At 38.1% G+C, this 13,656-nt stretch overlaps 1 protein-coding gene across 1 annotated transcript in view; it reads right to left on the bottom strand.

Moving 5' to 3' along the window:
- Positions 1–6,534, bottom strand: part of LOC103508920 (adenylate cyclase type 2-like) — a 38,133-nt gene extending 31,599 nt beyond the window's left edge. Inside the window, exons 1-2 of the mRNA XM_026823391.1 lie at positions 6,500–6,534; positions 1,447–1,637 (exon numbers count right to left, since the gene is read on the bottom strand). Coding sequence (XP_026679192.1) covers positions 1,447–1,637; positions 6,500–6,534 — 226 coding nt within the window. The remainder of the gene's footprint in view (positions 1–1,446; positions 1,638–6,499) is intronic.
- Between the last annotated feature and the right edge of the window lie 7,122 nt (positions 6,535–13,656).

Genomic DNA, 13,656 nt, shown 5'->3' on the forward strand with positions numbered 1-13,656 from the left:
GAGAAGAAGAAGAAGAAGAAGAAGAAGAAGAAGAAGAAGAAGAAGAAGAAGAAGAAGAAGAAGAAGAAAGGATAATCAAGGCTTTAACAGAGTCCTTCTCAAAAATGTAATTCGCTTTAAAGTCTCCCAGACCGGACCAAATGTTATATAATTGCGCATAGCGACCGGTGCCAGCATGGTAGGTAAACATTGGATGTTAGGATTATTGAGACATTGGAAAAAAATCCTACAATGCTGCATTGAGCACCAAAGTTGTGATATAATAACACACAGAAACTGCTTTTACATTTACAAAAATTTTTAATAGTACTTACAAGCAGTCTATACAATAGTTTTCTTTAGGCACCAGGTACGACTCCAACATTGAGACACTCTGGAAAAAAAAAAAAGATAATAGGTAGATTAATGGCCAGAATTCCACCCCCCCACCCTGAAATCCTGGATACTGGCCTGGCATGAAGCATTGAAATTGAAACAGCCCCGCCATTGAACATAGGTAGAATAGAAACCTATTATATGTGCGAGTAGTACCTACCTACAGACCAAAAACGTATGTACAAGAGTAGGGATTATATTACCTACCTAACGGACTAGAAACGTATGTACAAGAGCAGGATTTATAATGCCTATTCCTACAGGCCAAAAGTTTCAAAGTGCAATGAATCGGAAAGTGCCCGGGTAAAATGCCTACAGGAAAAGCTTTGCTATTTAAATCAGTGGCGACCTTCGGATGTCGCACTTAGTCGCCATTGGAAATTGGAACACCGTATCAGTCGCCACTGATAGAAAGCATAGTGGAAAGTTTGCTTCTACTGACTTCCAACTTGAACCCCTCAGTTGACGGCACACTACCAGGCGCCACTGATAGAAAGCATAGTGGAAAGTTTGCTTCTACTGACTTCCAACTGGAACCCCTCAGTTGACGGCACACTACCAGGCGGCACTGATAGAAAGCATAGTGGAAAGATTGCGTCTACTGCCTTTAACTTGAACCCCTCAGTTGACGGCACACTACCAGGCGCCACTGATAGAAAGCATAGTGGAAAGTTTGCTTCTACTGGCTGAGATTCAATTGTGGTTTCGAAAGCTCTACAACTTGAACAAGGTCTACACTCTACAACAGCGGTTCCCAACCTTTTTTTTGCCCGCGTACCCCTTGGGTACCCGGGTTTAATCTGACGAACACCCGAAACCGTCATAATGAGTACCAGGTACCCATACCTAGGTTAATGTATGTCATTACTACTGAGTTCTAAACACACTCAGTACCTTTTGAAAATAATAGAAAGTAAAAATCAGTAGGTAGCTACTTTGAGGTCAAAATTCAGCACTTTTTTGGACTGTACTGTACTGAAATGCTATTAAAATTCAAAGTTTGCTTTTGTCCGCCATTACACATTTTTTTTTTTTTTTTTTTTTTTTTTTTTTGGACCCCGGGGGGAATGCCTATCCTCAGATAATAGTTGCCGGATACCACCGAGTTAAACTCTCCACCGCTGGCGGAGCCGTTGGCATCGGAAGTGATGTAGTCGGTATCGCTTTCCGATAAACCGGTTCGGGAGGGGATCCAACAGATGACTGCAAGAATGGAGACTGCTAGGAGGGTGGGAATATAGCTGGCGTAGAGAATGATGCTCCTGTGAATAGGAAATGAAATTGAGAATATTGGTATTTGTTTAGATTTAGAAGTAACGTCAATGAGCAGTGGCCAGTGTTATGTGTTATTATAGGGTTAGGTTAAACACAAAAAGGAGGTTTCTTTCTCATTGTCGTGGCTTCTGAATAATTACCTCGGATTTATTTCAGGAGAGAGTCTCCCCGGATATGAAGATAATGGAGATAGGGTGTCCTGGTGCAATAGTCCTAAATTAAAATGGACGCGGCACATAAGGGATCAGGAAGAGACCGCCTTAACTTAGGGTGTCCTGGTAGGAGACAAAATGATAAGACCTTTTGCAAGACACATCGTAGCCTGTATACCGGGCTATGAAGGTCTATGAAAACCCCGTAGCGGCCCTACTTCTGGGAGAGTTCTACAGGTTACAGAATAATAATAGAGTCTTGTTAACGCCCGAGGCATTCTCTACCAGCTCCTTTATTATGTGGTCAAATTCTCCAATAAATGAACATAAAATTCCATGTCTCGGCTGGGATCGAACCCAACGCCCTCCTGTTTACCAGGCGAGCGTCTTGACCACTACGCCCCCGAGGCAGGTTTCTAGACCAAATGATTCCACGTGTATCCAGCCCTGGTGTTGTGGCGGGATAATATTCTGCGCGGTTTAATTAACTCTCAACTCAAAGACTTTTACAATAATGTCAACTCTACCAGGGATGGATAACTAGAAATTATACACTACCAGGGATGGAATTGAATTGGAAATTGTGCAGTACGAAAGTCTTTCGCATAATTGGACAGCATTTAGCAGAAAAGAACCATCCAAAAATATGTAAATTTTAATCTACCAAAAGATTTTTCCCGTTGCGTTGTTCAGAGGTTCGTTGTTTCTGTTAATAGATTAAGATCACATTTTCTACTATCGCATTTCCAAATGGGAAATTCTCAGCTCTCTATAATTTTCTCGAATTAAGGCCCCCGTCCCCTCTTGTCGTGATTTTCATCCGATTTCTTTCGGAATGTCCTGTAGGCAATGTAGTGTTCCCACTGCATACGATACGACTTTTTTTCCGAACGACACAAAATGTCCTTGTAGGCAATGTAATTTGATCGAGAGTGTTCCCACGACAAGACACGACTTTTTTCCGAACCAGCTGTATTTATTGGATGGAAATTATTGATGGGTAAATTAATGACAAGGTATAAATTTCGAGAACTTGTTCATTGTGTCTGATTTATTACTTTCCTACCTACCGTCCTACCTACGTACATTTGACGTGGTTCTCCTCTTCTTCTTCTTCTTCTTCTTCTTCTTCTTCTTCTTCTTCTTCTTCTTCTTCTTCTTCTTCTTCTTCTTCTTCTCTTCCTTCTCCTTCTCCTTCTTCCTCTTCTTATTCTTCTTCTTCCTCTTCTTATTCTTCTTCTTCCTCTTCTTATTCTTCTTCTTCTTCTCCTTCTCCTTCTTCCTCTTCTTATTCTTCTGCTTCTTCTTCTTCTTCTTCTTCTTCTTCTTCTTCTTCTTCTTCCATAATTTTCTCGAATTAAGGCCCCCGTCCCCTCTTGTCGTGAGTTTCAACCGATTTCTTTCGGAATGTCCTCTAGGCAATGTAGAATGCACTTTAATGAGAGTGTTCCCACTGCATACGATACGATTTTTTTCCGAACGACACAAAATGTCCTTGTAGGCAATGTAATTTGATCGAGAGTGTTCCCACGACAAGACACGACTTTTTTCCGAACGACATGTGGTTGCCCCTCTATGACCATCCCTGATATTTTTCCCCTTTGTGACGACGACTTTTGCAAACGAAAGCCATCATGCAATTTTCACAAATTTTACACAACAATTCAATTTGCCCTGCCATGGCATTTTTGTCAAAGAGAGAGAGAGAAAACGAGGTCTTGATGAGAAAAACTACATGGGGAAGAGAGGGGAGGGAGAGAAAGAGATAGGGAGGGAAAAAAGAGAGGAGAGAGAGGGAACAGGACGGAGGAAGAGATAAAGGGGGAGAGAGAGGGAGAGGTATAGAAAGAGAGAGAGAGGGGGAAAAAGGGTCTTTTTGCCCTACATATACATAGAACAACAACAGTGATGAGAGAGAGATGTGGGAGGGAGAGAAGGAAAGAGAGAGGAGGAAGGGAGAGGAGGGAAAGAGAGAGGATAGAGGAGAAAAGAGAAAGAGGGAGGCGGAAGGAGAGAAAGCAAGAAAGGAGAGGGAAAGGAAGAGAGAAAGGGGAAAGAGGGATATAAACTATCGAGAGAGAGAGGAGGAGGAGGGAGAAGAGAGAGAGGGGAAAGAGGGATATAAACTACCGAGAGAGAGAGAGGGAGAGAGAGAGAGAGGGAGAGAGAGAGAGAGGAGGAGGGAGGGAGAGAAAGGAAGAGGGCGGGAGGGGGAGAGAGAGAGAGGGACTGTGATAAGGCACTATGCTTTGCAAATCCCAGGGGAATATTACGTTTTTTTTTTTCGATCCTGCGGGGATAAAAAATAATAATAAGAATAATGATAATACAATAGTCCGTCCTTTATACCTTTTTATTACTATTTTAATAATAAAGGAAGGACGGACTAAAAATGTCCTCCCCGGGGGCTCTGACTCTCAGAGTGCTGGGTTTGAATGCCGACGGGGACGGAAATTTTCTGATCAAACGTTTCAGTTCTCGGATAAGTTGGGCCTTATTTTTTCCCCCGCCCAAAACTTTAACACTCAAAATAAAATCAAGAAAACGAGTTTTCATTAAAAAAAAAAAAAGAACGAGAAAAAGAGAGAGATAATACAAGTTGGTACCTAGGTATTTTCTATATTGTAAAGTCCGCATTTTTTCTTTGTTGTGTATTTATGGCAGATGGAAAAAAAGGTTTAAAATACTGGAAATAAAGAGCGACAAAAAGGCTCATCTGAAGAAAAAGGAGCTTTTCTCCGGGAAAAAAAGCGAAACGTATAGGCGCGGTATTTATAATAAATGGTTTTTTTCTCTCTCAACAGCTTTAGAATCACGTGACACGAGGCCCAATGTCTCCATTTTGTAATACTTCACTTTATAGAACTCCTTTTGGGCGGAAAGTTTTTTTTTCGAAAAAATTGAATAGGAGCTCCCGGTCCTCAATCCTCTGAGTTATACAATCCGATTTTCATAAATAAACCCCGAGTGTTCTCTATAGGTCTGAGAAAAAAGTTTGACAGTTTGTATTTTTTGCTTCTTTCTGCAAGTTATTTATGTGCTAGGCCTATGAGAAAAAAAAAATGTTATCGAACATTTAATCCAAAGGGGGGGAAAAATCTTATGATGAGAACTTTCTGTGGTAGGCACTTTTTTTTACGTTATTGACCGAACGAAGTGAAGGTCTATGTTTTAACTCGACCATTTTGCATTTGGTTTAGATATATGTTTGTGTGTTTGTTTCGCTATAATTCGCGATTGCCTGGTCTGATTTTGATGAAATTTGGTGTACATCTTCATTGAATCAAGACACGTCGATCCTTGAATTTGGGGCCCCAAAGTTGAACGGGGCCCCCGTTACGATCTTCCAAAACATTACGATCCCCCAATACAGTTACCACGCATATCAATACATTCATATGCGTGGGAATAAATCTATTGTTCTGTTTCAAAGGTTCAAAATCAACCAAAGGTAAATATCTTTTGTTTCGTTTAAAAGGTTCAAAATCAACCATTCCTTAATTTTATTCTTTAGAGTGATTGACAGGTTTTATAATATAGTGTCACCTCTTTTTTATTAGATAGAGGTACCTACATAAGACGTGTAGATAATTTTATTTCTGTTTTGATGTACATAATCATGTATTACGTAGGGTTACCCATTCATACGTAGGATTACCCAGAAGACATTTTTTCAAAGCAGGACATTTTTCTAAATCGTAAATTTGTCCAAAATTCAAATAGGTACCTACCAAGTTAAACAACAATTGTCGATATGAGAGAACGTTACTGTTAAAGTCTCAGCTTAGGCAAAAGAATCTGAGTGAGGTCTACAGTTCACAGAACCACTAGTTATATTATGTAGTTGTTCTTAGGTATTTTAAACCTACATATCTAGATAATGATGTAGGTAGGTAAATTCCATAAAATATGTAATCAGAATAATGTGGAATGACTATCTCTATCTTCACTATTTATATTTTGCCCATTGCATACTCAAATAGTTTCACGGCATTCATACAAATTATGTGCCTTGGAGCTTGAGTCTATAGTGCATCATTACAGCGAGTTTTTTTCCCAGAAGCGACAGTACTGGGAAGACAGGCATAATGATGTAGGTAGGTAAATCCCATGAAATATGTAATCAGAATAATGTGGAATGACCATCTCTATCTTCACTATTTATATTTTGCCCATTGCATACTCAAATAGTTTCACGGCGTTCATACAAATTATGTGCCTTGAAGCTGGAGTCTACAGTGCATCATTACAGCGAGTTTTTTTTCCCCCAGAAGCGAAGAGAGAGGGAAGAGGGAAGACAGGATAGGAGAAAGCCAGCCGTTCCCCGAACGAAACTTATCCGTAAAATTTCCCCGGGCGGGGTATTTTTTATACATGGGTATAACACCGTATTGATGGATTTTTACTTGTGTAATACAGCTCATGTGTGGAAGTTTACATCACCTATACATCGCTAATACAAGAATTTGTGCTGTCTGGGGAGGTATCAATATTAATGATTGTAACTAAATACCTTCTATCTCATCTCTTAGATTTTGACCAAAAAGTTGTTTAATAGGTATGATACCTCTACCTATTATATTAAATATTTCCAATTTCCACTGAACAGACATCATCCAATGGCTTACTCCAACATAATGAAACCCCGGGACACACGACACACCCCGGGCGCTTCCCGAGAACGATGTTTTCATTACCAAGACGAGAAGTGGAGAAGCTCTTTAGCTCCCATTACGATAACCAAAGCTTTAGCTCCCATAATAACAACCAATGCTTACTTGAGCTCGACTAAAAATGTTCCCTCTTGAAACATTTTTTTTTATATATATAATTTAAAATTCTAATAGCGCGGATAAAATACCTATCTAGTAATTTATTCTAGTATCTATCTCTCTAAGTAACTATTATATCTCTCTATTTATTAAATGACATTTTGACCTTTAAAGGTCGTGACTTTTACCTAGCTTTCAAGATTAGAAAAATCTACGCCACTCAATCTAAGGGGCAAACATCTTGTATTTTTTCTGTTCCACTTGGATAAGAAAAAATAAAGCAAAGAAAGATAACTTATTGAATGTGGTAATCCTAAAAGAGCGAAGCGCCAAGATATTATTTCAAAAGGTAAGTAAAAGTTTTTATTAGGTATTTTACATTCAGTAAGTATCTTTTACTTTTTACTTAGTAAACTTGAATAATAGGTATCTACCTAGGAAGTTACCTATCTTTCTCATTTTGTTTCCACTATTTTGTCCTCACAAGCCTTAGATTGGGGTGGCATCAGTGGAGAAACTTCTATGAATTTATTCACCGCAAATATCAAATAGTGAAGAGCTGAAGAGGCAATAAGACCAGACTATCAGACCTATTTTTTCAAACAACATTTTGTATGAATGCCGTGAAACTGTTTGAGTATGCAATATGCAACATACAATTAGTGGAGATGTTTGAATTACATTTTCCTCAATATTTACACTGAATTAGGTAGCAAACATAAGTATCATACCTAATAATGTACATAAAGTGTTCTCTTTACATTAAATTATGTTCTGGTTTTCTTCGAAGCCGTAATGGAATAAATCATTCACATAATTACTCCATATTTCGAATCCCTCGTTACTGACAATAATTATGTTCTTACACAATGATTACCATATTTGTTCTTTATACTTACATAATGATTACTATGTTCTTTATACTTACGCAATGATTACTATGTTCTTTATACTTACATAATGATTACTATTTTCTTTATACCTACTTACATAATGATTACTACGTTTTTTATATTTACATATTTATTACTATGTTTTTTATTATACTTACATGATTACTATGTTTTATATACTTACATAATGATAATAATGATTACTATGTTCTTCCTAATGTTCTACATTCTATTTATTTGACTTTCTTTCGCTATTTTACGTTCTATCTTATGTTTTACTTTCAAAGTAGGTATTTATTTCCTTTCATTTCTTATTTTTTATTTCAGCATAAATTTAAATTCAACAGGACTTTGTCAGATGAAAAGAATGTCGGAAAATTTTATTGCACAATATTGTTGTCCATTGAGGAAATCCTTAGGAGGATATTTTTATTTTATATATTTATTTTTTGTATTTCGATAAGGATATGCAAGGTCTTGCACTGTGGTCCAAATGAAGGTCCATGCCAAATTTGGTGCTTTCCTGAAGAAATGCAGTTGACGTTGGGCCACCGACTACACACAAGATAACATAATAAATAAAAATCAAATATTTGTTTGCTCATAAGTTGACTTTGTACCTTTTATTTGATCCCTTGCATTCGGTAACATAGCTTTACTCTACTAAATACCTATTACCTACTCTGTATAGCCTCTATCTATAATTCTACACTACCTCTACCGTCTGTACCAATAACATTGGAACGAAGTAATGTTCTACTTCATTAATATTGCACAAGAAGAACATATCTTCCCCATTTTGTTCGAAAAAACTGACAGAGAAACTTAAACAGTAATAAAAAGTAAAAAAGCACAGTCAATTTTTCTTCCTCTTTTAAGTATGTAGAGATATATACCTACCTATTATCTATGTCTTTTTATTAATAGGTAAGTTACGAGCATTACTACTTTTCCCTCTAACAAGCAGTCTGGAAAAGGTTTCCCTGCTCACATGCCAAAATTAAAACGAAGGAAAAATTGCTTTCCTTCTTAGATGTATTTCAGAAGAAAACTCTCTTTTCCAGCTAATTTAATAAGGCTTTAGATTAATCTCTTATTTTCTTCACAAGGCGATCCATTTCACCCTGTAATCCCTAAGAGTATCTCTACACTCTATACATTTCTATTCTCTGCAGTTTTATTCTCTACAAAAGTCTACAGTTGATTACTCTATAGAACAGTGTCGACTTTTGACTTCCAAAAGAGGGTGAAAAATTCCTGAACCTAAATACCAGAGGTAAAGGAACTCTTCAGTCTCATCCTAACAGTATACATGAGTATACCACTATACCAGTTAGTGGTATATCGGGTCGAGTGGGTTGGAACACGTTCATACCTTCAGGCACACTCCATTTGTCAACTTATCAAGTAGGTTTGTGAAGTTCCCCTGTGCGAGGAAAGCCTGCTGAAAATCCTCCTGCTAAGCCGCCACTGATCAAATTGTTTCAAGACTATAAATTCCCACCCATGGTTAAATAGTAGAGTTGTATGCGGGGGGTCCGTAAATCAGATCCCCCCTGCAGGTGATGTCGAAAAATGTAAGCAGTCAACTCAACTCAATATTTGACCTCTTCGGGAGCAGCCTGTCTGACATAGTTCTTCCTTTTCTTGTTGAATGTTGGGAAAAATAAGTTGTTTCCTAATACATATGTATTACAGTGATAGACTCCTTACAACTATTGGAAAATTATGGCCCTTTTTCAAACAGTTGCATCAACAGTTTATTGGAATAGTGGTGATCAAAGCGCGACTTACCAACCAGAGGCTGTACCATTGTAAGTGCCACGATACAATAATTCACCTAAACAGTCGAGTCGGTTTGATGTATGGGAGCTTGGAAACCTTACCTGAAAAAAATATAAAGAATATCTTCATTATGGAAAGACTTGATGATTAATTATTCTGAATCTTGAAATCCCAAGCAGGATACGTACCTACAATATAAGTAAACAAGAAGGCTTCCGGGTTTAGATTTACATTTTTTACAGTAAGAACGGAAATTACGATCTTTTTTTTTTTTACATCCCCATAATTATGTAGGCTCCAAAGGAACCTATAATAAAGCCCTGTGACATTTTAATTTTGCCACTGTTCGTGTTTTTTGAGAAAAATTTGATTATTTGCCAAACAAATCCTTTTCGTTTGTTGTATGCGGGGGGTCCGTAAATCAGATCCCCCCCTGGTGATGTCGAAAAATGTAAGCAGTCAACTCAACTCAATATTTGACCTCTTCGGGAGCAGCCTGTCTGACATAGTTCTTCCTTTTCTTCTCCTTCTTTTGAAGAGGTTTAATATCTGCTAAGGTCTTATCGTTCCCAAAGCGAAGAGAGAAGGAAGACAGGATAGGAGAAAGCCAGCCGTACCGAGAACGAACCTTATTTGTTTAGGATAAAACCAGCCCCCCGGCGGGAATCGAACCCACGGCCTAGATTTTACAAGGCAGACGCTCTACCCTCCAAGCTAACTAAGCTGTCTAAGGATATTTTTACGGATAGCACAAAATCATATAAGAACATACAACCTTCATACTTCATATACCATCATACAAATTTTTGTACATTAGGTACCCCCTGTAACTTCTCTCATAGAATCCTAGAGCTAACCGGAAGTTCTTCGTCATTATAAACACCCTGTATACTAATCGAATCTCTGAGTTTCTCAAACTTCAAGAGAACAAAAGAAGTTAATTGTTTTTTGGGGAAAAACGTTTTTTTTTTATTTATTTTTTTCACCCTTCTTTTTGTATCTCAACACTTGTTTTACGTCTGTTATTGCTTCATCTCATATATATTGCTTTCATCAGGGCCAATATTGTGAGGTGAATAACCCTAAATATGTCTTGGGGAATGAGGGGTGCCCTGATTCTTGTCTTGGTCTTTTACAGTCATAGAAAAAAAGGACCAGCAAGCTTCAAATATCTTGTTATCCCAACAACTTCTTGCACATTATATCTTCAAATAAAAATGTCTTCAAGACAACTTGGATGATTCGACTGAAATTTTCCTTGCCCCTTTCTAAAGAAATAGCAAAGGTTGAGTGCGAAGTGCGAAGGGCATCCACTCGAAATTTTTTTTGTAGCCAAAATCATATGTCAGCGTAATCACCCTAGTTAGGGCTCATTGAGAGTCTGACAAAAAAAATGCCAACCTCGTCTGAACACGGGAAAAAACGAAGAAGAATATGGATTATAAAGATGTATTCGATATTTCCTGGAACACAACCATAATAAAAAATTTAATCCTTAAACACCATCTATTCTACTAACCAAAGTTCAACTTTCGGTATATACGGTGCGGAAAATATAAACGGTAAGAAATAACGAAGCACCTTTGTGAATAGAAGATAAAGGGATGAGGAGAATTTGAGTTCATTTCTTAGAAATTACTCAGATTTAGGGTACCTTTTTCTTAGAAATTCCTTATTTGACGAAACTTTACAGTCATAGAAAAAAAAGGACGAGCAAGCTTCAAATATCTTGCAATCCCAACAACTTCTTGCACATTATATCTTCAAATAAAAATGTCTTCAAGACAACTTGGATGATTCGACAAGTCAGCCTGAAATTTTCCTTGCCCCTTGCTAAAGAAATAGCAAAGGTTGAGTGCGAAGTGCGAAGGGCATCCACTCGAAATTTTTTGTAGCCAAAACCAAATGTCAGCGTAATCACCCTAGTTAGGGCTCATTGAGAGTCTGACGAAAAAATGCCAACCTCGTCTGAACACGGGAAAAAACGAAGAAGAAGAAGAAGAAAGAAAGAAGAAGAAGAATGTGGATTATAAAGATCTATTCGATATTTCCTGGAACACAACCACAATAAAAAATTTAATCCTTAAACACCATCTATTCTAGGTACTAACCAAAGTTGAACTTTGGTTCTTTAGTCGGTATATACGGTGCGGAAAATATAAACGGTAAGAAATAACGAAGCACCTTTGTGAATAGATAAAAGGGATGAGGAGAATTTGAGTTCATTTCTTAGAAATTACTCAGATTTAGGGTACCTTTTTCTTAGAAATTCCTTATTTGACGAAACAGGGAAAGCAAGGGAAATAGTCAAAAGGTCACGAAAAAGGAGGAGAAATGAAACTTAATTCAGCAGCAAAAACTACCTCAGGCATTAGCTTCACCTAGGTTACAGCTTCTTTGTTGTCTTTTTGATTTCCCTTTTCTTAACAGGTCGGTATAAAGTTTTGAATAAATCAGAGAATTTAACAGAAGGAGAAAGAGACAGAGCTTCACCTAGGTTACAGCTTGTTTGTTGTCTTTTTGATTTCCCTTTTCTTAACAGGTCGGTATAAAGTTTTGAATAAATCAGAGAATTTAACAGAAGGAGAAAGAGACATCAGGAGGCGAAGGGAATGAAGAAGGCGAAAAGGGGAAAATTGTCCGAAATTTGAGGGAAAATTGTCCGAAATTTGAGGGAAAATTTCAAGCTAGAAAAAACTCGTCAAATAATTTTGAATTTTCCCCCGCCAAGGCTTTTAGAGAAAAAGCTCCACCGAATGCATTAGGTAGATAGGGGGATTTTTTAAATAAAAAATAAACAAAAACAAATGCTTGTTCTCTGGGAAAAAATTGAACGGAGCTGAAAATTTATTGCACCAAACTTTCAAAGTCCCTGTGAGTTGCTTTCAGTGGCTAAATGACGTGGGTGGGAGATGGGGGGAGGAAAATGAAGAGGGAGACGGAAAAAGAAGTGCTTGAGGAAGGACGGAGAGAGAGAGGAGAGAAAAAGAATAAGTTTTTGAGGAAAGGGAGAGGATACAACAGGAGAAGGGAATAAGAAGGAGTTAGAGAGAGAGAGAGGGGGGAGTGAGAGAGGGAGAGAGAGGGAGAGAGAGAGGGAGAGAGAGAGAAAGGGGGGAGAGAGGAGACAAGAGGGACGGTTTAAAAGGAAGAATAGGAGGGGTGGTATAAAAGGAAGAATTGGAGGGGTGGTATAAAAGGAAGAATTGGAGGGGTGGAATAAAAGGAAGAATTGAAGGGGTGGTATAAAAGGAAGAATTGGAGGGGAGGGTTAATAGGAAGAATTGGAGGGGTGAAATACAGAAGGAAAAGGATGTGAAGTTTCTAAGTCAAATCACACTTGTGGTTTGTGGTTGAGTGAAAAGCTCGTCCACCCACTTTTCTCTCTTTCCCCCTAATTTCAGTTCATCCCACTCCGTTTCCCTATTTCCCTCCCCTATGGAATTTACCCTCCATCCCCCCCTCCCATAGAGGGTGTACAACCCATCTCCCCCTCCTCTAGGGTGCACCCCCATATTCCCATATCCCCCCCCTTAATAGGGTGTGTGTCCCCCATACAACCCCTCTCTACTGTACACCCCCCATTTTTCTCTCATTCCTTTCCTCTCCTCTCTTGCTGTTTCTCTCTCCCTCCTTTTCCACTTCTTTAACTTATATTCTCTTTCTCTCTCTTCTCTGGTCCAATGAACAAAAGGAAATAATAAAAACTAAGCATAAGAAAAAAAGATGAAAATGAATTTTAATATTCTTTTTACTTTCAAATTATTATTTTACTCTCATCTTCTATCCAGCTATTTTTTTTTCTTTTTTTTTGTGAATTCCGCTCCCGGTCATCATAAGCGTCAAGTGAGATTTTCCCGGTAAATGCCTTTCAAAGTGTTTCTAAATACAGGGTGGAGAAAGAACCGGGAATAGGGCGCGCCCTGTAAAAAAAAACGGGATGCACTCTGAAGATTTAGAAAGAAACTGGTGAGAACTTTTTTTTTTCTTTGAGGTTTGACAGAGGGAATGTATAACTGCTAAGGTCTTAAATAGTCCCGAAAGTGAAGAGATCAGGAAGACAGGATATTAGAAAGCCAGCCGTTTGGAGAACGAACATTGAGAACTTTTCCATAGATATATTTTTTTATACAATATGTAGGTATATATAACTCACTCACTTTTTTTTTAATTTACAAGTCTTTACTCCAAAAAGGATACTATTGGCTAAAGATAAAATACTATTTCCAAACAAACAGGATACCTCTCCCCCCCCCCCCCCAAAAAAAAAAAAAAGGGGGGCGCCCCCTTTTTTTTTTCTTTTTTCCTCTCTCCTTCGCTGAGCTATCTCCTCTCTCTCCTTTGTTTTTGTGTACTTCTGTAAAAACAAACTTTAAAACCGTGACTCACCAGTTGACTTTACAC

This window comes from Diaphorina citri, unplaced genomic scaffold (assembly GCF_000475195.1).
Source record: "Diaphorina citri unplaced genomic scaffold, Diaci psyllid genome assembly version 1.1 scaffold447, whole genome shotgun sequence".
NCBI lineage: Eukaryota > Metazoa > Arthropoda > Insecta > Hemiptera > Psyllidae > Diaphorina > Diaphorina citri.